Raw genomic sequence first — 27,627 nt, 5'->3', positions numbered from 1 at the left:
TAAGTGGTTATTTTTTATTTATTTATTTATTTTTTTTTTGGCTGATACTGCATAAGCTTGCTTTCTTGCATCAAATGCCTATACTAATGCTAATGCTTTATCCATAGCAGTAAGGTTTCCTTAATGGCCCACTGCTGCAATTTGTATAGCAGTCTTTTATGAAATACAAGTATATGATATCAAGGTTATTTTTTGCATCCAGTTTCTTTGTGACTGCATCACAGTATCCCATTAAATTGGTCATACAAAGGTCTCCTCTCTCCATGCAGTGACAATTATAATCCCTCCTGTCTAAGTGATCTTCCCTTACATGGTGCCTCCGTAGGCAGGTGGGCAGGAGAAGCAGTGCATAGCACACACTTCTTGATTAGACCGGGGTTCAAGCCTGTGACCACCACATATCCCTGGAGCAATATGGCCTTAGTTGCTAATGCTCCTAAAAACTAAATAACAACAACCTCCATTACATCTTTTACCAGTGACTCCATTACTTTTCCTGGAACAGAAGTTAAGGTAACAGGTCTGTGATTACTATTTACTTGTGTGACCCTTTTATCCCCATTTTTTAAATTGGGAATATATTCACACATCTTCAGTCCACGGGGAACCTCACCTGAATCTAAGGATGCTCTCATAATTATTGCTGATTGTTTGCTTACCTCCTTTGCTGCCTCCCTTAATATAGTTGGATAGATCTTTCCCCCACAGTGCTTTTTTTTTTTTTTTGCTTTTTTTTTTTTTTTTTAATATTTAGCTTCAATAATTTCTGTTTGACTTTCCTCTCACTAACAAACTTAATAAGTTTGTTAGTGCCAGCAAACTGAGCAGGATCATCAGCAATTGAACCATTGATATCAAGTGGACCAATGTGATTCATCTTCTAGTATTTAAATAATAAAAGAAGTCTTTCCTGCTTTTCTTTGCATCCTTGCCAGGGACTTCTCATAATCTACCTTAGCTTGCCTAACATCCTCTGCGACTTGATTGGAGACTAGTTTATATCTGTCATATCGTATTATCTGATAATTTATATGCATCCTGTATTTTTTTTCTCTGCCACAAGTCTAATTGGTTCATCTGAACCTTGAACAATATTTCTTAGTTGGTATGAAAGTTACATGTTTAAGTAAATTTTACATCCATACATTGTGATCACTGCCAACTAGTAGTTCTTTTATTTGCAGATCCTTAATGCATGAGTAATTACTCCCTCTGGTTGCCTCATTAACATGCTGTTGAAAATAGTCATCCAATAATAAATCCACAGAAGTCTTGCTAGTGTGTAAGTGACTGACCCACAAGTTCCAGCCAGTATCTGAAGAGTTAAACTCCCTCATTATAAGACATTCAGATTTACTGGCCCACTCTTCTTTTTCTCTTTATAGTTGTTCATTACACTCATCAGGCCTATAACACCCTCCTACTCTCATTTTTACTTTCCCAGCACTTATGTCACACCAAACTGACTCAACATTGAGCTGACCATCCATGTCAACTGGATGCACTGTGTTAGATTTTGTGCTTCTTAACTAAGGATCAGGCTGACTGGAATGTCTTTCAACATCTGGCAGAGTTTGATATCACTACAGTCAGTCAGGAGCCTATTGATGATGCAGTAATGTTCATCACAGAAAATATCGATCATGCAACTGCCATTTAGAAAATGTATACCCAGTTTCCACCTTTCCCAAACCATGGTGGAATGCAGAATGCACAGCAGCAAGAAAGGCTCAAAACAAAACTAGGGGGATATTCCAACGGTATCCTACTATGGCCAATCAATAGCCTTTAAATTCGCTTGAGCCAAATAGTGCTACATTCGCCATGACAGTCAAAAGGAATCATAGATCCATTTCACATCAACCATTACCCTGTCCACCAGCACTAAGGTGGTCTGGGATAAAAAAAATGATGGGAAACTATACATCAAACCAAAAAAATGAAGGGAAACTATACATCTCACCCTTCATTGATCCTAGAATATAATGGATGCACTATTGCAGAAACACCTATAGCCAATGCTTTTGGGGAAACATTTGTACCATTTCTTCACCATCTTATTGTCAATGATATACAGGAATTTTGCTAGTAGGAAAAAGGAGGTGATTATCCCTTTGTATAAGGCAATGGTCAGGCCATGCTTTGAGTACTGCGTACAGGTCTGGAAGCCTCATTTTAGGAAGGATGTAGAGTTGCTTGAGTGAGTACAAAGAAGGGCAACAAGATCGGTGAGGGAAACAAAGGGGTGGTCTTACCAAGAAAGGCTTAAGTTCTGCAAATTGCAGTTCAGACTAGGCAACTGCAAGGTGATCTGATTGAGGATATAAGGCCTTGAATGGGTTGAGCAGGCTCGATTCTGATGGGATTCTTCCTGAACATGAACAATATGAACCCATATCAGGTCCAATAAATGCAAGAGTAAGGATGCTCACGTTGCTATTAAGGAGTTTCGTACAATCACAATGGAAAAGAAAGTAGAAATAATAAAGGAACGTGACATATGTATGCCATGAATCAATCAACAATGGAAATGATTCTGAAGGACAGAATGTGCTATGCCAATGCAATAAACGTGTGTAAAAATTGCTGTGAAGATGCAATAAACAATCATTAGCAAGAAGCAAGGAAAAGTTATGGATAAAGTGGAAAAGCTTTTGGTTGTGGTTACAGGACCTGAAGGAATGCCTATTAGTGTTATATTAATTCAAGATAGAGCTAATAGTTTATTCAAAGAGTTGAAGGCCAAGTAAGGTGAAAATGTTTGTGATGAAACATCTAGTGCAGATGGTTTCATAAATTCAAGGTTCTTTCAAATCTACATACCATCAAAGAGTGACTAGTGGATACAACAGCTACAAAAGAATTTTCTGCAATACTTGCAGAGGAAAGGATAGGAAATTGTCAAGGAAAAGGTTATATACTTCTACAAATTTTTAACACAGTGAAACACATTTATTTTAAAAGATGCCTGATAGAACATATATCAGTAAGGAGGAGAAGCGTATGCCTGGTTTTAAGGCTTCAAAAGATCAAATCACTTTCCTGTGTGGTTGAAATACATAAAATTTTGAACTGAAACCTCTTATTAGTTTATTGTTCCAAAAATCCTAAGACTCTTAAAACCATAACAAAAGCTTTACTTTGTAATTTGGTAAACTAACACTAAAGACTGGATTATACTTGCTTTGTTTAAAGATTATTTCCACCATCTCATTTCAAGGTTGAAAAATATTTCAATCAGAACAAGCTGCCTTTTAAAATCCTTCGTTTTCTTGATAATGCCCCTGAGTATCTGCAAGATCTGGATTATTTTCATCCTGACATTCAGGAAATTTGCACTCTATCTACCTTGATACTTCAACCAACAGACCAGGTGGGGGGTTATTGCATCTTTAAAGAAATATCTAAGATGAACATTCAAACAGGCAATAATGGCAACAGAAGGTGATAATGGAGTAACACTGAAACAGTTTTGAAAAGATTGATATTTACAATAGAATTACAGAGGCTTGAGGACACTACCACCGAAAAACAAGATAAAGAACACAATAGATTACCATTAAGCAGATGGCTTTAATTTGATGGAAAAGGCAGTGTCATTATTCAAGTTCCAGGATCAAAACTTAGATTTATGATGGTGTCTCTACAAATGTACATGAAGCAATGTCTTGTTTTGTTATCAAGTTATTTATGATTGATGAAAAGAAGAAAGCCACAATGTAAACTTCACTGGATTATTTTTTTCTAGAGAGCTGATAAGAAACAGGAAGATGTAGATCCAATACCATCAACATCTTTAGGTTTTATTGGGCCAACTGTTAAAGAGGCACCTTCCTACAATTCTTCCGACAATAATAAATTACTCATGCTTATTTAATGTAAAACAATGTGGTTGTTATCTAAGTTCCATTTTTTGTTTCCTTTACTTTTTAACAATTTGAGTAACATTTTTACATAATCATATGGAAACATGCACTTGGTACTTGTTTTCAGCAAAAGAATGCAATACTTTCTACTTATGAACAAATTTGACTTATGAATGGTGTGTCAGAACCTGTACTATTCTTTGCATTATCTTAGCAAAGTCTACTTCAAAAAGATCAATTTCCTGGAAAGAATAGGAAGGCTAGTTGTGTGTGCATAGAGGTATTCTTACAGAAAAGGGAACTACAAAATTTGGAAACTAGAACTCTAATTGAGGGATTTAAGGTCTCAAAAGTGTTTAGAAAATAATGGGAGCATAACTTCTCTATTTTAGGACAATTCAAATTACAGAAAAATAATTCTAGACTAGATGTAGGAAAATTTGCCTTAAGTTGAAGTGAAACGAACAGTTCAAAACCTTATGAAGATTTAATGAGGAATTAGATAAAACTGCGGGAATATTTTATATTTTTTTCACAGCAAAATTCTGCATAAGCTTTGTTTCCTTGCATTTTTCTGCCATTTTAATATTAATACGAGGTCTTCCCCAAAAGTATCTGGATTATGTTCAAGGTTGAGGTAGCACACTGTGAAAAAGCATAACATGTTTAGACATGGTTCATCCTTACCTCCATGCAATAAGCTGTTCACACAATGTGCAACTAATGACAAGACATTTTTGAAATGTAACATAACTGAAAATGAAACTTGGGTTTATGGATATGACCCTGAATCCAAACAGCAATCCACCCAGTGGAAGATTCCTTCCCCAACCCCTAAAAAAAGAGTGCAGCAAAATGAAAGGCCACATTTCTAGCATTTTTCTGACTGTGAGAGTGGTGTTGGGCACCTAGAATGCACTTCAGAGGGACAAACAATTAATACTGTTCTACATTAAAGTTCTGAAATGCCATTTTGATGTAGTTTGAAAAAAAAAAAGACCAGAAAAGTAGAGCTCAAAGACTGGCTACTTTGCCATGATATTATGTATTGCTGCATTTCCTCTATTTGTACAGAGTTTATTTTGGCCAAACACGAAACCACGACCAGCAACCAACATATCATATCATCACATATGGCTCCATGTAACCTCCATCTGTCACACACACTGAAAAAAAAAAAAAAAAAAAAAACTTGCATGGACGTAGATTTGATGATGTACAAACAGCAATTTTTGAAATTAGTTTTCCAAAAGTGCGTCCAAGAATGCGAAAATCATGAGGCCAAATGTATTACGTCAGAAAAATGCTATTTTAAAGAAGATTAAGTTGTCCACCCTATAAGTATGTGTATTGTCAATATATTATATCAGTCTGGATAATTTCAACAGATCCTGTATTTCGTTGGGTGGGCAGTGAAAGTACATTTTGTTAATCTAAAGCTTTGAACTTCCTGAGTTATATAGATATCAAATTGAATCAGTTCCATATCATATTTGATAGAGATATTACACAATAGGTCAACCATCAGTGCCAATATGTTTACCTGGAGTAAGAATAACATAAAAATTTTCCATTCTTATATTTGATTCTAACTAAATTTGAACTTCTCACCATTCCTCATCTGTATTTTCTATACGGGTCCATCCATTTAATTGACCCTATATTTTATACTTACAAAACATTGGTAGGAAATGTATTAAGTGCTTTACTTCAACTATCTTTGCTTATTTTGGACAGAAGTTTAGGATCTGCCATATTGCATTATAATATCTCAATAGTATAAATAGTTTCAATCCTCGTGTTTTACTCCCCAACATTAATGAATATGAGATGTGCTTCTAAATTTTAGCCTCTCAATAAGAACAGTTACAATTTGGAAATTTCTTACCAAAGACCGGATATATAAGACCGGACTTTGCCAAAATTTGGTCCACTTGACTTGAGTGACTTCCTGAATTAAACCAAATCACACATTGAATCCTCACTCTCATTTACTTAAAAAAAAAAAGTTAGTTAATTAAAGAACAGCTTTAAATAAATTCAGACAGAGATTTCAATTATTTTTCCCCATCTGTCTTGGAAGTCTTTAGCCAAATTAAAATGCATGAACAAACTTTTTCTGTCTAATCAAGCATGGCTATCACCTTTAGCTTCTTCACAGTTTATTCAAACTTTGCATAAAAGTAAATCCATTTACTACCCAGATGACCACATGGTTGGTCACCTCTACTGCAAGCAGAGGATTTGGCTGTCACAGATCGACCGGACTTTGCCAAAATTTGGTCCACTTGACTTGAGTGTCACCTGAATATCAGTTCCATCAGCGTTTTAGACTCCCAGGTAGCAAGCTCAGCTTGGCATACCCGAGAGAATGTTTGTGACAGTCTCAAGGACCAAATAGAAATATTGGATGGTATGTGGTTACTATGACCAAGGATGGAAATATTGGCTGCTATATTTATTTTTGTTGTTTATAATTGCATTTGTTGAATGTATTCTGTTTTTGTCAGGAATTCTGCTATGCCGTCATAATGGGATATTGATTGCTTCTTAAAGCAAAGTTAAACCTTTATTCGAGAGCTGAAATTTCATTGTTGGAGAATTTTTTAGGTGTTAGATTTATTACTGATGTAAGCCTTACATTATTAACTAACCTTATTTCTAATAAGCTAATGCCAATACAGTAGGTTATTGAAAATCCAAACGTCAATAATCCGAACAAGCCAGCATTTATTTTATTTTATTTTTTATGCTGGTGCCATAAAATAATTACAATAAGGACCAGTTATTGTGATCACATTTGCAAATTTTGTTACCTTAACAAAATTAAATGATACATTAAAATCGGAAGAATATTATTCACAGGTTAGCAAAATAAAAATAAATTTACACTTACATACATAGCTTAATTAATATACATGCAGTACTAACTAAACATAATACGTGTAAACATAACAAGTGAGATACACAGTAAAAAAGTTTACGAAGTTTAGATATAGGAATGAAGAGAAGATTCTGAACATTTATTTACAGAGGTTTTTTTTACTGGTTATGAAAAGTGAACCATAACAGACATTAAAAAGAACAAGGAAAAAAATTTAAGTTTGGATCAAAACTTGATTCGGATGATGAATCAAGAAAAACTATGCAAAAAAAAAAAAAAGGAAAAATTATGAGAAACACTAATGACTCATTCCTCGAAGATGCCATTTATTTGTGGTTCATGCAGAGATAAAGTTTAGGAGAACCCATATCTGGACCTTTGTTGTGTGAAAAGGCACTAGATTTTAACAAAAAATTAGGCAGTCCCTCAGATTTTACAGCCAGTACAGGCTGGCTAAAAAACTTTAAATCATGGCATGGCATTAGAAAAATTCACATTGAAGGGGAAATTTTATCTTGTGATTTTGCTGCAGCAGAATTGTTTAAAAAAAGTATATCGATCTTATGGAAAGTGAAAAATATTGCAAATATGAAGTATGCAACACTGGACGAGACTGGAATAAACAAAGTCTCTTGCATCTCGCTGTGAAACAGCTGCTCCTAGATTTAAAGTCAGCAACGAGTGAGTTACAGCAATGGTTTGCAATGATGTTGATAGGAAAATTAAAGAAACTGCATAGGTTTAAAAATGTCTCCTGCCTCCCTGTGAGTTATAAAGTGCAAAAAAATGCATGGATGAACTCAGAAGTATTTGCCAACAATTTTATTCCGAATATTAAAAAGTACTGTGAACAAGAAGACAAAATGGGCACGTTCTTGCTTATCGTAGACAATGCATCATCGCATCCTTCAGTGGAAACATTAAACAAAATAGACAACGGATTCAAGGTCATGTTTCTCCCACCAAACATTACCGCACTCCAACCGATGGAGCAGGAAGTCATTGAAAAGCAACGAAGAAAGCATTGTAGCTTTTCTGGAAAAGCTCAGTCTCAAGGACAGCTGCCACATGATAGCTGATGCGTGTGAATCGCTCACTGCATAGAATTTAAAAAATGATTGGAAAAAACTATGGCCTATTGTAGAAGAAACCGTAGGAGACAAGGGACAAATACTGAATGAGATGACCAACTTGTTTCAGTCAGTCCCTGGGTTTGAAAATTGCGATGAAGGTGATGCAAGGGTGTGGCTGGAAAATGATATTGATTCTACAGGGTTTTCATGTTTTAAATGAAAATGAAATTGAATGTAAAAGAAACTGGAGCTCCTGAAAATGATACAGACAAAGATGACAACGAAGAAAATGACGTCACCGCTGGGCCTATACACATTGGTCATTTTCCGTGCTAGGGACTGTAATGACTTGGTATGAGCAACAAACCGAATGCTGTTCGACTCAACTACCCTTGCTGAAAAGAGTAAGAGATCTGGCAGCAAAGAAATGTAGTTAAAATGGTGCAGCCAAAAATAAGTAATTATTTTCGTTAAAGGCCTATACATATGTGTTATTCTGGCTGAAAGTTCCATTTGTTTTGTTACCTATGAATAAAAATACATAAGTGCAACTTAGTGTTTTTATTTCTAAACCTACTAAACCTTTTTTTTTTTTTTTTTTAATCTTCAGAACAGTATTTTTGATAAATTCGAAAATCCGAACAAATCAGAAGTCCGAACTACTCCCTGTCCCAATTATTATTTATTATTATAAATAATAATAGTTTATATTATCTACACTCTACTGTACCTTCATCACTAGATGTATGAAAGCCACCACCCATACATTAGTAATAAATCTATCTAAAAAATATCACCTAAAAAATTCTCCAACAATGAACTTTCAGCTCTCGAATATAGGTTTAACTTTGCTTTAAGAAGTAATCAATATCCCATTATGAATGGCATAGTAAAATTACAAATAAAGCTTAATAATCATCTTGACAAATGCAATTATAAACAACAAAATAAATATAGCATCCAATATTTTCATCCAGCAATTAAATAGCCTAAAAGAACTTAAACAACAAACTGATATTATAGTACAAAAAGGTGACACTATACTAATCTTAGACGAATCGGAGTACAATGAAAAAATTAAATCAGTATTGTAGGACCAAAATACATATGTAATAGATAATAATTATACTATAAACCAAATCAAAAACAAAATAGATATATTCTTAACTTTATGAAGTAACAAAGAAATCAAACTGCACACCTTGCAAACCACAGGAATGAGAAACAACATTATGCTACACATCTTTGGTACTATTAAAATACATAAACCAGACACACCACTTCGAACCATTGTTTAATACAAACACTTAGCATTTGCCAGTCTCTCCGCTTATACTGTAAAAATCATATCACCTCTTACAAAGTTTTCAAAATTTAAGGTACAGAATACAGCTCATGCCCATTCTCTAATCAGTAATATTGAAATATCAGACACGGACATCTTGGCATCCTTTGATGTTGTATCATTATATACTAACGTAGACATAGACTACACAATAACCAAACTAAAAGAATGGTTTATACGTGATACATATGTACTAATCTTTCTATTAGTACATTGTTTTAAATATTATTAAACTTAAATTATTATTTATTCAAGCTAGGTATTTGAGGTTTAATTCAGATATTTACTTGCTGGGCCTTTAGGAATTTCGGCTTCATTATCAGAAATTTAAGTTCCATAGAAGGTCACATCCTTAGTGCATTCCCCTTCAGTTAAATTTTTTATCCATTATGCCAACGACATCCTTATAGTTTCTAATAAACAAACCATAGACATGCTTTTTTCAAAATTTAATAATGTCCAAAGATTAAAATAGACGTCAGAGTTGAACAAAACAATAGTATAAATTTTCTGAATCTAAAAATTCTTAAGGACAATAAACAATTAAAAACTTGTATTTACAGGAAAAACAAAGACAATTTTTCCAAATTTATTCTCATCACCTGTATAGTGTTAAAAAAAAATCTGTCTTAATTACCCAAATCCACAATGCAACAATAAAATATTGTCATTATGACAATGAATCTACAAAACTGAGATATAATACTTAACCAGTGCCTTCCTAAAAAGGAAATATCCATATATGAAATAAAACAGATTACAAAACCATCCACGAAACACTTATCACAAACACAAAAATAGTCCTTCCAAAATAATCAATTAGCCGCACAATTAAAGAGCTTATTTTCAGGCACTGACTTCAACTTTAATATTCTCATTCTATAATGAAATCAGCACATACTGCTGATTTAATAACTATAAAAACACATAATATTTCTGACACCAATAACATAGTATATCTGATCCAACATCAACAAGGATGCAATGCATGTTACATTGGCAGCACTATGGTAAAATGCAGCATATCAAACATATCTAATACTAGACCCCACTATTACGAAGCCAGCTTGTGCACGCAACATTCAATTGAGCTTAGCCAACACATTCTGACCATCCATCATAAACCAGGAATTGATTCAGACAATACTACTTAAACTGCTTTCAGCTATAAATTAACCACTTTTGGAGCACCTGCAATAGAATAGTTTAAACAAATCACACAAATATTTAATTTTAAATGCCAAAATCCCCACAAATCTTTCACTAATAGGAATTTATGCAACATAAAATGTCCAACATGTGTGACTGAGTTTCATCATGAGAATTAGAAATATATATATAGAAAAATCCCCTTCTCTCCTATCATCTGACCCAAATAATGATGGTACTAAAAGTCCACTGTTTGGGCTCTTAGGTCAGCAGTTATTTTCAATGGAAATATGATGAGCATCAAGAAAAGTGCACTTTCCTCCATGCAATATTTTAGTAGTTTTTAATCACTTATTATTAACATATAAACAGTATGAGAGGTAAGTTTCGAAATTTAATTAATTTTACCATTCGTGTTCATGTCATTTAACTCACGGAACTTTAGGTCAATCTGTAATATTAATCACTACAAATTATTTTAATCTCATTCATGAATAAATACTAGTAAATATGTAGTAAATATAAATCATACCAGCATCAGTCCAGCAGAGATCATTTCTTTCAAAATCAATGGTCACCATATTAGGCAACTGTATGTTGTCATTAATAAATACTGATCTTTCTGTTCCATCCATGTTAGCTACTTCAATTCTTGGAGCACTACGATTCCAGTCAGACCAGTACATTTTTCTGAAGTGTATATACAAAAAAAAGTGAGCAAAAAGTAATGGCAATATAGTTTTATTTGAGAAAGAAAATAACAATAATAATGCAATATTAAATGTACATGCATCAAGAAACAAATACTGTACTGTATTTGCCTGAATATATAAGCTGCAGCCTGCCCCCCCCCCCCATATCATCAATACTTTTAAAGACAGGATGTGGTTCTTAAAGAAAAAAATAATTGTCTATATCCAGTACTGTATATAGTTCATGGTTATGACCAAGAGATGATGCTTTACTTTTTCAATTAAATGTTATATTGATGTGAACTCAATTCAAATCACTATAACCATCTTGAGGTTATTAGAGCCTCTCATTGATCCAAAAATTTAAATGAACGTGTTTTAAATAAAGTAGCTATGAGGAACAATGTGATTATTCTGTTCCTATTCTGATTATTCCTATTCTGAGTTGTTGTGATTAGTGTATGTAGAATTTTGAATGACAGTGTAGTGTTCTAATGCAATGATATTGGCAATGCTGCATTGTGAGGAATTTGTGTTTTGACATTCCCATAGCCAGTAATCATCAGCACTAACATTCACTGTCTGTAAACTGATTTATTTTTCAACTCCTCTACACATTTATTGGTTTCACGATGAGTGTGCCTTTTTTGCACTTAGTTGCAGCCTACCTCCATCATGGCATAGATGGATACTAGGATGCACCTTCTTAGTAGCTAAGTGACCTGAAACAACTAAACAACATAAAAACACACATATATTAATTTCATTAACAACACATATTGCATTAGGGCTTACAATACCAGTCAAAATATTAATACCGGTATTCCAAAAACAAACGTTTTTCTCAATAAATTTTGATGACAATTAGGCGCAATAAAGTAAGGAAAAAAAACAAGTACTGTAATTACTTGAATTCATGTTTTAAATAAACTTTTATTGCAATAATGAATAGTCTGAAAAAATCATTAAAATACAGTTATTCTAAAAAAAAAAAAAAAAATACATATTGTTACTGCAAAGTTTAGTTTAAGCATCCACAGTATCTGTCCGAATAAAGTGAGCTATTAAGAAACATAAGCAATCAATAGTATGATCATTTAAAATGAATCTAATTTTGGTACATACAGTATTTGATTAGCGGTAGAAAACGCCCTATTCTGGTACTATTGTACTGAGATAATCGTAGACGACCTCAGTCTATATTTTCTGGGCTTTGAATTTTTTTAGCAAAAATAGTTAAAAGTATTTCATTAATTTCCGACTCAAGTTCATCTTTTAAAATCTCATTGGAGGTAGGTAATTTCTTATTTTGGAAAGAATTTGCATAACACTGATGTTCTGTTCCATGTTGGTCTTCCATGGTTGAATTATGTTCATAATTTTCTGAAGGAGAAAGCTGTTTTATTAAGCAAAATATAATTTTCACTATAGTATCTTTACTGAGTCTGGGAGAGAGCAAAGAGTGCAGTTAAGGGATTCTTCACATATATAAATGCAAAAATAAGAAGGAAAAAATCAGATTGGACCCTTATGTAATGGACGTGGGACAGTATTAGATACCACAGCTGAAGTTGCAGATGAACTCAACAGTTAATTTGCATTGATATTTACATAAAAAAAACCCATTTGTGTCAATGAGATATTATGGAAGTGAAGTTGAAAAAAATATAATTAATGATGTTGAAATTTCAAATGATTATTTAATGAGAACTTTCACGCCTACAGGTGAGTAAAGCTCCTGTGGTTTATGGCATATACCCTATAATATTAAAGGAGGCGGCAAGTGAGTGCATTGAACTATTAAGGCTAGTTATGAGAGCATCACTGGACTCGGGAGAGATTCCATTGGATTGGTGTAAAATGGAAAATAAAGGCGGTTCTAGGAGTGTAACGGGAAATTACCGACCAGCCAGTCTAACTTCAGTAGTAGGGAAAATCATGGATGCAATGATCAAGGGTGGAATTCATGATCATTTAGATGGAAATGATCTAAATGATCATTTAGATCATTTAGTGTAGGATACACAGCATGGTTTTGTAAAGGGAAAATCATTTTAATTAATCTGGTTAGCTGTTTTGACAGGGTCACTCAAGAGCTGGACTTTGGTTATAATTTCGACATTGTTTATTTGGATTTCAGCAAAGCATTTGACTCAGTCCCACATAAGTGGTTACTTTATAAGTTGGAGCAGGCTGGAATCATGGGAAAATCCTATGATTTGGTCCTTGAGGTTATAAAACATTCTCTTGTGCCAGACAAGCTGCATTTGCAACCTGGGAGTCTAAAACGCTGATGGAACTGATATTTAGGTGGCACTCAGTTCAAGCGAACCCAATTTCAGCAAAGTCCAGACGGTTTGTGACAGCAAAATCCTCTGCTTGCACTTTCACGATGGTGTGACTGTTAGTAATCCTGGGTATAACCTCCATGCTCAAGCACATGGTGGGTGACCACCCAGGTGTGAACCAACGTAAGCAGCGGTCAAGGTGTGGCACCCACACCACATGGAGGAATGCCGCCCCTCTGTGTTACCAGGAAGTACTAAGTGGTAGATGACTCATCAACTGGTGCAATACCACCACTATGCTTATTGGAAGCTTGAAGTGGTGGAACCATGTTTAGTCGCCAGAGCTAAGTTCCAGTCAACCCTTCCCCATCTCTTCCATCATGCAGTATGATTGATGACTTTTGAGGTTATGATAAACATCGTGGCGAGATCCAATCTTCCTTACATTTTGAGGGTACAGCTCTAAAATGGTGTTCGCAGGCCAGCCGCTAGTTAGTACACCGGACCGAACCTATTGGTAACTCTCTAGGAGGCTTCCGAGATCAGCTAGTGTATAATCTTGCTACCTCCACTCTGCCAGATAGTGACTGGAGGGAGTCCGAGTAGTGTGCATGCGGGGGTCATTGTTGAGGCCATGTTATGTCAAGGATCTGGGTATATTCTTACCACGTGTATGCCATATCCAAAAATTTCATTACTTCATACAGCATGTCCCACCCACTTTTTCTTACTATTGAATACACCATGAATTGTCAAACTAATAGAGTAAGCTTATCTGCGAAAAGATATAAACCTCCCAAACACTTCCTAATTTATTTCACAAATATACGTGGTCTGAATTCTAATCTCAATGATGCCCATTTCCACTTGCAGTCTGCCTAACCCCATGTACTTTTTCTGACAGAATCTCAGTTATTAGTTGATTCAACTACTGTTCATCTCAGTTGCCCAAATTATTCACTGTATGATTCCTTTTGTCTCATAGGTGGTACTTGTACATGTCCATTCTGATATTCCCTGTCAGAGACTTGGTAATTTGGAATCTCTTCTTTTCGATCTTCTCTGGCTTAAAATCTCTCTACCTCATTGTGTCAGATTCATCTGTTGTCTCTACCGTTCTCCCAACTCCACTAATCACTTGGAGCTCTTTGGCTTTCTCCAGTCCAACTTTCCTAACAGTGAGGTAATTTTCCTTGTTGATTTTAATGTTCACAACTCCAGCTGGTCGAGATGCTGAGGCTTTTGAATTACTAATGACCTTGCACAGATTGTTCATTTACCTACAAGAATAACCATACAGCCAACACTTTTTCTCACTGATCTTTTTCTCACAAACAACCCTTCTAAGTACACAGTCGAAGTTAGAGGTCCTTTAGGCACCTCAGATCACAACTTGGTGATTGTCTCTTCTCCAATGGAACCTTCATCTCATGGCTATTCCTAACCTCATATTGTTTGGTATTACAAGAATACAAAATGGGATGTCCTGCAAGATTTCTTTTCCTTGGTCGGATTACTGTTTCAAAACTTGTGATGTCAGTGTTTGCTCAAATCGTGTCAGTGAAATTATTCTTGCAGGAATGGAATCCTTTATCCCACACTGCACTTTAAAATCTCGTCCCTTATCTAAACCTTGGTTTTCTAATAAATGTGCTAAGGCTGTTCAAGAGAAGAACGTTGCATATCGTAATTGGCTTGTTTCTAATTCTTCAGTTTCATTTTCTGCCTACACCAAAGTTCACAACAATTCTAAAGCAGTTATTAATCAGTCCAAACTAGAGTTTGAACAGGCTAAGAGTAGAAAACTTGCTTCTTGCCCTAATGGTAGCTGAGCATTCTGGTCTCTTGCCAAAACTATTGGCCCCAACTTTTGTCCATCTCTGTTCCCACCTCTGTCCAAACCAGATGGTTCTGTTGTAACTTCAAGCCAAGGATACAGCTGACCTGCTAGCATCCCATTTTTCTTCCAGCTCATGTATTAATGATCTTGGTAAAACACCTCCCACCATTCCCAACACGCTCCATTCAGTGCCTCCTGCGGTCTTCCGTCAAAAGGATATCAGAAGGATTTTGATGAATCTTGATGCTAAGAAAGCCCCAGGTCCTGATGGTATTTCTCCACTTGTTCTCAAAACCTGTGCTCCTGAACTTACTCCTGTTCTTTGCCGCCTTTTTTTTCACTTTCTTATTCCAAAGGTGTTTTTCCTTCTGCTTGGAAATTTGCTCATATCCAGCCAGTTCCTAAAAAGGGTGACAAATCCCTCCCATCCAATTATCATCCCATTGCAATTACTTCTACTCTTTCTAAAGTAATGGAGAAATCAATTAACCACCAACTCTTAAACTACCTGGAAACCTTATGTCTGATCAAAGATCGTCAGTATGGATTCCATCAGTGTCAATCTACTGGTGATATTCTGGCTTATGTTATCCATTTATGGACTAATTCAATGGAAAAGTTTGGTGAAACACAAGCAGTTGCTCTTGACATCTCAAAGGCTTTTGATCGCGTTTGACTTAAAGGTCTTCTAAACAAGTTCCATCTTACGGTTTACCAACTGTTTTTAGTAATTGGTTATCCAGTTTTCTCTCTGATCGCTCACTGAGGGTGATGGATCTCTAACTTCTCCACTAATGCCGGTGTCCCCCAAGGTTCAGTTCTTTTCCTCACTCTTTTCCTCGTGTATATTAATGACCTTCTTCCATTGACTGGAAATCCTATCCATAGTTTTGCCAATGATAGCATATTGCATTCCACTTTCCATTTTGAGAAACCTTGTCCTGCTCAATCAGCTTCAACTTCTTGAAAATCTGCTACCAATTCCTATCTCCAGGTAATTCTCCAGTGGGGCAAAGACAACTTAGTTGATTTCAATCCTTCTAAAACTCAGTCTTCTCTGATATCTCGCAAAAAGGATTCTTCTGCTTCTATGCTTATCTTTGGTGACACTCTGATTTATAGGCAAAATGATATATCTCTCTTGGCACAAGCACATTAAAAATATTGCTTCCTCTACATCTAAAAAACTTGGTTTTCTCTTTCGCTCTCGCCTTTACTTTTCTTCCAAACAGCTGTACAAATCGCAAATCTGCCCTACCATGGAATATTGTTCCCACATCTGGGGTGGTGCCCTCAAAACCTCTCTCAGGCCTCTTGATTCTGTTCAGAAGAGGGCAGTTAGGTTAATTTATGACTCCTCTCTAACAGAGAAACTTTTCATCTTCCTCGTTTATTCATTCAACTGCTGTTTTCTGGAACAACTTCCCTTCATATGTATTTCCTGAAAATTACAGTCTACAGAAGTTCAAGTGTAATGTCAACAAATATCTTCTTTCATCTTCTCATCCTCCAACCCAAGCACAGTACTAAGTACTATTGATTCTAATACCTCTCGTGTTTGTTGTTTTCATAAAAAAAGAAAGGAATCACTAAGAAAGAGAAGAATGATGATATCCAGCTAAGGACCCTGGGTGTGCCAAGACCATAGTCACCAGATGTGAGCCCCTGATTTAGGTAGACTGCTGAAACAGATGGAAAAAGACTAGGGGATGGTCAGAAGACTGGTAAATCTCAGCAGTCTTCCTCAAACAATCCCATTCATATTCAGTAAGGTTGAGATCAGTAGAGTTGGTTGGGCAGATGCTTCCAAATGTTCCTACAATTATGCCTATGTATTTCTAAAGGAGTGCACAGTTCTGATGAAAAAACTGCTCCTATCAAATGTTTGAAAGGGGCAGTTTTTATGTTTGATGATGCTCCTCGTAGAATCTTTCATTGTCTTGCACATGCGCTCATTACTACCTGCTCTTCAATATTGTATACACTGGCATGAGATTAATGATAAAATCCAATTAAAAAAAGGGTTATGATAAAACAAAACATTTTTATTCAGCACATTAAAATATTTTATCTTAATAAATGTGATAAAAATCTACAATGATTGAAAGATCAATTACAAGGGGTGATCATTTAATTTGCAGACTGGTGCAAGATCTTATCTTAATTGTCATCATCTCTTAATTGAATCTTCTGTGGATTTCTCCTTCTTGAAATACTCTCTCTTGAACTTTACACACTTTTGCCACCATTGTATCCATACATTAAATGCTTCTTGCAAGCCATTTTTCAAAAGACTGTGAAGTGCTTCCATTGTGGCTCTGCAAGCATTGTTGTGTCAGATGCGAAAAGCTTGCTTTTCAGACATGGAAACAGGAAGAAATCACACTGGGCCAAGTCCAGGGATGTGGCAGAACCTCGGCACCTATGTCAGTGATGCCGTAGGTGCCGAGGTTCTGCTAACATTGTGCACTGCCTGCACAATGTTAGCCGATGGGGCCTGGCACTGTCTTGATGGAGAAACCACTTCATACCAGAAAGTTTGGTCACACTGGAATATGGCCATCCTACCAAGTCACTCATTACCCATATGCTTCATTAATCTCTAACTAACTAAAAATTAAATACAATATGGGATGTATTTAAGCCCCATCTGACATAATAACGAATCACATATTGCTGTTCAACATGATATTTGCTTCAAAACAATCATCAGTGACAAGTGGATTAAAAAACTCTTCGCGCAACACTAGCTCAACAAGTACTGGCATACGCACACAGTCTGCACAGTAGCGATCAGGGAGAGCATCTCTAGCAGCAGTTATGGAAGGTTTGTGTGGTAAACATAAAATCTTGCACCAATCTGTGGATTAAATGATCACCCCTTGTATATAAAAAAACATTGGGAAAGACCACATATTAGAACTCTCATTATATTGAAAAATCTCACAACAGGTGGAGGGGGGGGAACTGGGGTCTACTATCATTATATTGTGTTTGGAAGAGAACCCAAAAGCATACATTAAACACTAAGCAGCCATTTCTAGGCTTAACCTGGAGGTTTTTTTTAAAAAGAATGCATTAAAAAAAAAAACTCTTTGTAAACTAGATGGTGGAACCACTGCTCAGTCCCTGACATATAGCCATGCATATATGCACACTATACTTATAGTACAAGTTAGTGTCATAGTATGTTACTCCAAGTGTAGAGCTGTGCTAAATTATCAGATTTCAGTTAAAATAAAAAGTGCAACTAACCGAAATTCTCCAAATTAAGTACACAATATGGGAAAAGAGCTCCTATCATGTGCAAGTGTGCATGATTACTGCAATAAGTTTAGCAAAGGTCATGAAAAAGTTGTTAAACATATGCATCAAGGAGTGGATTTTGAAAAAATACAATTACTATGCACGATATTGAATCAAAAATGTGCACAGTTGTGCATCAAAACTATTGGAAGTGTATAAAAAATTATTAATGGGCAAGATTGATTGCACACAGTGAATCCAAAAGATGCCAACGTTCAACTAGAAAACAGAATAGTTTCTGTCTCAGCAGAACATCTGAATCAATTTGAACTGGAGGAAAACACATTTCTGCAGCAAATGATGATGAGATGCGGGCACATAACTTCATTTCAGAATCAAACAGGTCCTGTATGGAATGGTGGCGCAAAGGATCTCTATTACCTATAAAAAAAAAAAAAAAAAAAAAAATTCAAAGTACAGCCGTTAGCTGTCAAGAGAACATGGCAAGTGTCTTTTATGATTCAGAATGATTGAGTCTTGTCAATTTTCTGCTACAACAGGTGATGCCCAAGATTACAACTTGCTTCATAGTGATGCACATGCAGCATTCCAAGGCCTTTTCTTGGAATGTTATCAACAGAAATCATTCTTCTTCTACATGTTAATGCAGCAGAATGATTCCATCTAATGGTTTCCCACCATGCTCATCCACATATAGTGAATTTACAATGACAAAACTGATAACTTAGGGCTAGGAAATCATGAATCACCATCCTTAGTTTGGATTTAGCCCGAGTAATTATCATTTGTGTGGGTCAAGTGATAAGGAAGGAGCACTTGGAAGGGCAGAAATTCAAGTTAGATAACAAAATGTGTACCGAATTTTCTACATAGTCAGCCTAATTCTTTCTATGCTGCTGACATCAGCATCTCACCATGGCAATGGCAAAAGTGTCAATGTAGAGGGATAATACCTAGAAAAAATAAGTTTGTATGTGTGTTTTTATAATTAAAAAAAAAACAAAAAAAAACGAACAAACAAAAGTCCAGGTCAATCTTGAATTATCCTCATATTCCAGAACATCTTTTGAATTTTTGAGCCACCCACAAAAATATAAGTTGCACCTGTGATTGTCTCATACAATATTCTAACTACTTACCCTTTCCCTGGGTGCACAGCTATTCCACGAGGATTTTCAAGCCCTTCTGTGATCAGTACTTTTCTTTCCATACTTTCCAGCTTTGCTACTTCAATGGTGTCTTTACCCGAGTCTGTCCAATATATATTTCTGCTGACCCAATCAACAGCTATACCTTCAGGAGATTTGGTATCTAGAAAATGTAATTTATGTCCAGTCTAAGAAAATTTTTTTTTTTTATAAGCAGCAGTTTTAAACTTTTTTTTTTCCATGGACATAAAACTGTCTTTGACTGCATACATTTCACAAATGGAATAAAATTTTTTACCTGTAGACTTCATTTCCTTGAATATTGGCAATCACAGTTATATTGCAGTATACTATACATCATAAGAAAAGAAAGGAAAAAACTAACACGAGTAAATAATACAAAGGTCTTTGAGATAACAGAAGAGGAGAAAAAGCAGTATGCACTGGAACTTAAGAACAAGTTTGAGCTTCTGCAGACAGCTCAGGACCAAGATATCGACAAGAAATATTACAACTTTCTGAAAGTGATAAAGCCCAAGAAACCTATAGGTAAAAAGAAATCCAAAGAAGAAAAAATTAGTCAAGAAACACATGTCATGATGAACCGAAGATGACAAATGAAGAGCAAGATAAAGCTTAACCTGGCAAGGAGAAAATTGAGTATACTGAGTTATGCAAAGCCATTAGAAAGAGACTCAGAGAGGACATAAGAAGATTTAACACAAGAAAAGTTGAACAAGCATTAAGGGAAAACAAAGGACTTAAATCAGCAGCCATGAGCAGAAATACAGAAAGACAAATGATACTGAAACTGAAGAATAGCAATGGTGTGCTCATAAATAGCAGAGAAGGCATGATTCAAATAGGAGAGGACTACTATAGAGAATTATACAAGGAGCGAGACAATGATGCCAGCAGTGGGGAAGATGGATTGCAAATTAGTAACACATATGACATACCTGATATCCTTCCTAATGAAGTAGAACATTCATTGAAGAAAATGAAGAATTAGAAAGCCCCGGGAGAAGATGAAGTTACTGTAGAGTTCTTAAAATTGGGAGGAAGAGACATGGCACAAAAACTGGCAAGACTCTTGACAAAATGCATTATAAAAGGTGTAATGTCTAAGGAGTGGAATAATGCAATCATAGTTTTGCTGCATAAGAAAGGAGAGAAATCAGAAATTGGAAATTATAGACCAATTAGCTTGTTATCCCACATCTACAAGTTGTTCACAAGGGCCATTACTATCAAGATTAGAAAGAATACTTGATGAGAATCAATCGAAAGAGCAAGCAGGCTTTAGGACAGGATTCTCAACTATGGATCACCTTCATGTAATATCACAGGTAATGGAGAAAGCAAATGAATATAAAACACCATTATCCCTGGCATTTGTGGATTATGAAAAGGCATTTGACTCCATACAGCATAAGGCAATGTTTTGGGCACTGGAAAGACAAGGCATAGATACCCCATATATTATGATTCTGAAGAAAATATATGAGAACACTATCTCCTTTATTAGACTAGACAAAGACAATAGCAAATTTAAAATTGAGAAAGGAGTTCGACAAGGAGACACAATATCTCCGAAATTGTTTACTGCTGCCCTTGAAGCTTTCAGAAGATTAGACTGGTCGCAGAAAGGAGTCAATGTGAATGGAGAATACCTAAACCATTTACGTTTTGCAGATGACATTGTGGTCATAAGCTACAACCCCAAAGAATTAGAAGAAAATCTTAATCAGTTATGCAGAGTTAGTAAGGATTTTGGACTAAAGATGAATATGGCTAAAACAAAAGTAATGATGAACAAGTATGCCATAGAAAGGGATATAATAATTGAAGGAGCAGTAATTGAAAAGGTGGAGTCATATACTTATCTGAGACAAGTCATCAGCTGTAATAGTGATAAATGGCTGGAAGTCAAGAGAAGAATAAATTTTGGATGGATAGCATTCAGGAAATATAGTATGTGACTATATTTCCTGAATGAGGAGCAATATCCCAATTTGTCTGAAATAAAATAATGAACCAATGCATACTACCAATGTATATGTATAATATGGTGGGTATACATGACTTATGGAAGTGAAACTTGGGCACTCACCAAAAGAATGGAAGAGAAGCTGAGAACTACACAGCGAAGAAGACTGGAACAAATTATATTGGGAATCAGACTGTTAGATAAGAAGAGAAACACATGGATTAGGCAGCAAACTCAAGTAAAGGACATTCTTTATTTCCTGAATGACTATATTTCCTGAATGAGGAGCAATATCCCAATTTGTCTGAAATAAAATAATGAACCAATGCATACTACCAATGTATATGTATAATATGGTGGGTATACATGACTTATGGAAGTGAAACTTGGGCACTCACCAAAAGAATGGAAGAGAAGCTGAGAACTACACAGCGAAGAAGACTGGAACAAATTATATTGGGAATCAGACTGTTAGATAAGAAGAGAAACACATGGATTAGGCAGCAAACTCAAGTAAAGGACATTCTTATCAAAACTAAAGAACTAAAATGGTCTTGGGCAGGACATAGCTCGAAGACATGATGACAGATGGACTAAGAGAATAACAGAATGGTACCCCCAAGAGGAGCTAGATGAAAACCTGGAAGACAACGACGGAGATGGACAGATGAAATTCATGAGTTTGTGGGTTGTAAATGGATGGCCATTGCACAAACAGAAGGAACTGGAAAGTTGCTGGAGAGGCCTTCATCCTGCAATGGATTGAAAATAGCTGATGATACTATACATCAGCTTTTACTCTTTGATTTTCTTCCCTATAAATTTTATTATTATTTTTTTATTCTATCACAGAATTTTTTTCCTGTAAAATTACATGAAAAGTTTCACATAGATATTCCTTTTGAAAGCAATTTTTATGTTTGCATCCCACTCTACATGAATACATAAAAATCAACAAATTGGACATGACCCCAGAGGTTATCATTCATATACTAATATGATAGTATCCTTATATTCACAAACACTTCATTATCTGATTCGGGATCTCATTTCATGGAGATTGGGAAGGTGGAGGATACCCATATGCTACTGGTCTTGGCAGTAGTGTCAGTATAATATCAAAAGTACCTTGTAAACTGTGATTAATGTAGACCACCTCAGAGCTTAAACAAGTTTTATCAGATTGATATTAGGTTGTATGTGGGATGGCTGATGAGTGAATGCACAAATTTGAGACCTATTCAAAAAGAATATCTATGTGGAAATTATAATTATGGCATTAAAGGTAAGTTGCTACAATGGATAAAAGGATAGTTGAGTGGGAGAAGACAGAGTGGTAATCAATGGACACTGCTCTTGATGAACTAATATTATTAGTGGAGTTCTCCAGGGGTCCATGTTGGGCCCATTGTTGTTTTCTGTATTTACCAATGATATTGATGAAGGTATATCAGGCTTAATGTCCAAGTTTGCAGATCATATGAAGGTTGGTAGGGTTATTAATGAGAGTAAGGATGGTACATTACTGCAACACAATCTAGAAAAGCTGAGAGGTGGCAACTGAATTTTAACATTAACAAATACAAAGTACTGCATATGGGTAGCAGTAATCCCAGAGTAACATACCAACTGTGCGGTACTATAAAAAATGAAAAAATGGAGAATGAAAAAGACCTGGGGATACCAGTACAGTCAAATATGAAGTTTTCTGAGCAGTGCAGACAGGCTGCAAGAGTAGCTCATGGGGTCTTGTCAATGATATATAGGAATTTTGCTAGAGGGATAAGGAGGCGATTATCACCTTGTATAAGGCAATGCCAGGACACACTTTGAGTACTGCATACAGATCTGGAGACCTCATTTTAGGAAAGATGTTGAGCTACTAGAATGAGTACAGAGAAGGGCAATGAGATTAGTGAGTGGAACAAAGGGTTGCTGTTACCAGGATAGGCTTAAGTTCTGCAGATTGCAGCATCTGGAGACTAGGCACCTGCAAGGTGATCTGATTGAGGTGTATAAGGCCTTCAATGGTTTGAGCAAACTCAATGCTGATGGGATTATTCCTCTTGCTCAGATTCTGAACCTGAGGGGACAAATTCAAATTGAGGAAAGACAGTTGTAGAATAGATGTGAAAATTTGCCTTTAGCCATCGGTTGTTGATTGCTGGAACAAGCTTCTATCTGTTGTTGTGGAAGTTGACAGCTTAAAATAAATTCAAGGCTGAACTAGACAAACTTTTGGAGTGAATGGATGGGTGAAATGGGAAGGATTTTTTTTTTTTTGGATGATGCTATATAAAGCTTGCTTTCTTGCTTCATATGCCTCTACTAATGCTAATGCTAGAAACTTATAAATTCTCTCAGTGAAAGGTTTAATAAATGGTCAGAAATATATTTTAGCCATTTGAAAAAAGGTTTTGTTTATTATGGTCGAAAACTGGAGGAATTTCTTAACCCTCTCATGATTTTCATGATTTCCCTCCCCAGAATTTCCAATAGGAGATTTTATCCCCTGTGGAGAGAAGGCAGATTAAATTAACTTATATGTTCATGTATGAAGGATAGTGAAACTTCTCATAGTAATCTGACAATCCATGAAGTATTGAATGCTAGATCTGTCATTCCTCCTATGACTTAAAGCTTGGGATCTCTTCCTCTGATATTCCCCCAAGATAAAAGAAAACATATGGCTGATAGCTCCTTCCCTGAGAGTCTACACAAAAATCCATAAAAGATACTGCTACATCAATAAATTCAACAGACAGAATAGTCCAAACTAGTAATGCATGTATAGAGAATTAACTGAAATGAGGATATTTTGTAAAAGATTTTTGAGAATTACCCTTCACTACATTAATATTTTATAAAGAAACAATTACACTCACATATCAAATGACTAATAAAAGTAATTATTTTTCTCCCCTTGTAAAAATATGGAAACTAAAAATTTCATTTACTTCACTGATATTAATATTTAATACTATAATAAAATTTACTAAGTATATTGAAAGATGAAACTTCCTTTTAATAAGATTAAAGCAATAATTTCAGGAGACATCATAAAGTGCTTGCTTACTTGTATTTAGAAAGTTAATAAGCTTCACACAATAAAACCCTATAATTATTTATAATTAATTAATAAATTAATAGAATCACGACTCAGACCAGAGCAGCAAAGCAAAAGGCTCAAGCTAATGGAAGCGCTGTGGCTCAGAGCAGAACTGAGGGGGGGCAGTTGTCCTCTGACTCACAGCCTTATAAAATGCACTGTTTGCTTGATGTTTGCAGAGCAATCGGGTACGGGACATGATACTGCCAAGGGGGATGTCTTTGTGTGTGCGCGATGCAAGGAGTGTATCGATATCAGACAACAACTCGGCATTCTTGTGGGCCTATATGAGAGCTTGAAGGACAGGGTGGATGCCCTCGAAGAAACTAAATTGAGGGGCCCATCAAGCTCTCAGCTGCCCACATCAACGCCAGAGCTTGCACTTGGGCATCGCGTGACACAGAGACAACCCCCCAAGGCAGAATGCGCTGGTCCCGAAGGAACTAGTAGTTGTTGGTGACTCTATTGTCAGGGAAACGGGGAACATGCTTTGTAAAAAAGATAGGTGGAACAGGACCAGGGTATGTCTGCCAGGGGCAAAGGTTGATGATGTTGTAGAGCGAATATCATCTTTTAAGGGCACTAAAGGTGATATAGTTGTACACGTTGGCACTAATAATATTAAGAGTAGGAGACCGGCAGAATTACTTAACAAGTACAGGTCACTGTTGAACAAAAGCCGAGAATTAGGGTTGAATTTGAAAGTGTCTGCAATTCTGCCCAGACACGATAGGAGGGAGTATATGATGAGAGCCTTGTCGATCAATTCGGCCCTGGAAAGATTGTGCAAGGCTCAAGGGGTAGAATTTTTTTCAGCCTGGACTGTACTTGTTAACAGGAGAGATTGCTTCTACAGGGATGGGATACACTTAAATAGAAAGGGTGCAAGAATATTTGCTGATGCTATCGAGGCAGTGTTAGGTGGGTCGGAAAACTGCTAGCTTGGGGGGAGACAAAGACCAATAGATTGACAGTAGCCACTGGCAGAGGTGAAAGAGATTCTTGCACTGCTTCTATTAGAATGAGCAGAAGCCTGAAAAACAAGATGCATGGTATTTCAGAGACTGCTGGGAGCCATTGCGGTACAAGTAAACACATGGGTTGTGTTAGGGTAGCTAAGAATAGAAACAGGTGCAGAAATTGCACCTGTTTCTATAACATAAATCTATAACATAGCAGAAATTGCACCTGTTTCTATAATAGAAATTGGTGTACACTTGCGTGTACACCAATGCTAGGAGTTTAGTAAATAAATTTCATGAATTTGAGATATTGCTCAAAACATCAAAGGCAGATATTGTTGGGATATCAGAGACGTGGTGTCACACAGATATAAGGGATGCAGAACTGCAATTTGGGGAGTACAACGTCTACAGAAAGGATAGACAGGATAGGAAGTGGGGAGGGGTTATGCTATTAGTTAAGAAACACATAAAAACCAAGGAAGTGAAGCCAGTCGACATCGCTGGACAGTGCAGTGTTGAGTCAGTTTGGTGTGACATAAGCATTGGGAGATCAAAATTGAGAGTAGGAGTGTGCTATAGGCCTAATGACTCTGATGAGTATAATAAGGAACTGTACAGGGAAATAGAGTGGGCCAGTAAATCAGAGAGTCTTATAATGGGAGATTTTAATTTCCCAGATATTGACTGGAATTTGGGGGCTGGTTACTCACACACTAGCAGGGCTTTTGTGGATTTATTGGATGATTGTTTTCTACATCAGCATGTTCGGGAGGCAACTAGAGGGAGTAATACTCTTGATTTGATTATCAGCAGTGATTCTTCATGCATTAAGAATCTGCAGATAAATGAACCACTAGGTGGCAGTGATCACAGTGTGCTGAAGTGGGAGTTACTGAAAGAGGTAACTACCATTAGGGGTAAAGGGAAGGGTTATTGCTTCCGTAAAGGCAACTACGATGGACTGAGACAGTATTTAAATTCTATACAGTGGGACCAACTGATGATGTTACCAACAGCAAATTCAAAATGGGAAGCATTCAAAGAACTTATCTTGGAAGCTACTAGGCTTTACATACCTACTAAGAAATATTGTTCAAGGTTTAGGCCAAAATGGATGTCAGATGAACTAATGAGGCATATGGCAGAGAAGAAAAATGCATGGGATACTTACAAATTAACACATGACACAGAAGCCTATGATAGATACAAGTTGATATGCAACCAAGCTACAAAGGAGGTTAGGCAGGCGAAGGCAGATTACGAGAAATCCTTGGCAAGGGATGCAAAGAAAAACAGCAAAGAGTTCTTTACTTATGTAAACTCTAGAAGGAAGGGGATGAATCAGATTGGTCCACTTGATATTGATGGGTCAACTGTTGATGATCCTGCTCAGGTAGCTAACAAACTAAATGAATATTTTGCATCGACATTCACACATGAGGAGTTATTCAGCAAGGGGAATGCCAGAGGTGTATTCAACTCTAGCAGTAAGCTACAGAATCTTGAAATAACTGGGAGTAAAGTGGAGGAGAAACTGTTGAAGATAAACACAAGAAAGGCACCCGGGGTGGATGGGATCTATCCAGTTATATTAAAGGAGGCAGCAAAGGAAGTAAGCAAACCCTTAGCCATAATTATGAGAGCTTCCTTGGACTCAGGAGAGGTACCCATAGACTGGAAATGTGCAAATGTGACCCCAATTCACAAAGGAGGATCAAAGGCTGACACAAGTAATTATAGACCTGTGAGCTTAACTTCTGTTCCAGGAAAATTAATGGAGGCACTGGTTAAAGAAGCACTGCAGGATCATTTAGACAAGACTTCAGTTATAGCTCAGACACAGCATGGTTTTGTTAAGGGGAAGTCTTGCCTGACCAACTTGATTGGATACTATGATGCAGTCACAAAAGAACTGGATGCAGGGAATAACTTTGATATTATATACTTGGATCTTAGAAAGGCTTTTGATACTGTTGCACATGGAAGACTGCTACACAAATTGGAGCAATGT

At 36.2% G+C, this 27,627-nt stretch overlaps 1 protein-coding gene across 1 annotated transcript in view; it reads right to left on the bottom strand.

Annotated features, from left to right (window-relative positions):
• Positions 1-27,627, bottom strand: part of Ndg (Nidogen) — a 255,770-nt gene that overhangs the window by 21,929 nt on the left and 206,214 nt on the right. The window contains exons 17-18 of the mRNA XM_090370056.1: positions 19,544-19,715; positions 10,850-11,007 (exon numbers count right to left, since the gene is read on the bottom strand). Of these exons, the coding sequence (XP_090226182.1) occupies positions 10,850-11,007; positions 19,544-19,715 (330 nt within the window). The remainder of the gene's footprint in view (positions 1-10,849; positions 11,008-19,543; positions 19,716-27,627) is intronic.

The sequence above is a fragment of the Mastigoproctus giganteus genome, chromosome 3 (assembly GCF_048544385.1).
Source record: "Mastigoproctus giganteus isolate SK-2022 chromosome 3, ASM4854438v1, whole genome shotgun sequence".
In the NCBI taxonomy this organism is placed as follows: domain Eukaryota; kingdom Metazoa; phylum Arthropoda; class Arachnida; order Uropygi; family Thelyphonidae; genus Mastigoproctus; species Mastigoproctus giganteus.
The sequence above is the reverse complement of the archived record's forward strand: the minus strand, read 5'-3'. Positions and strand labels throughout refer to the sequence as shown.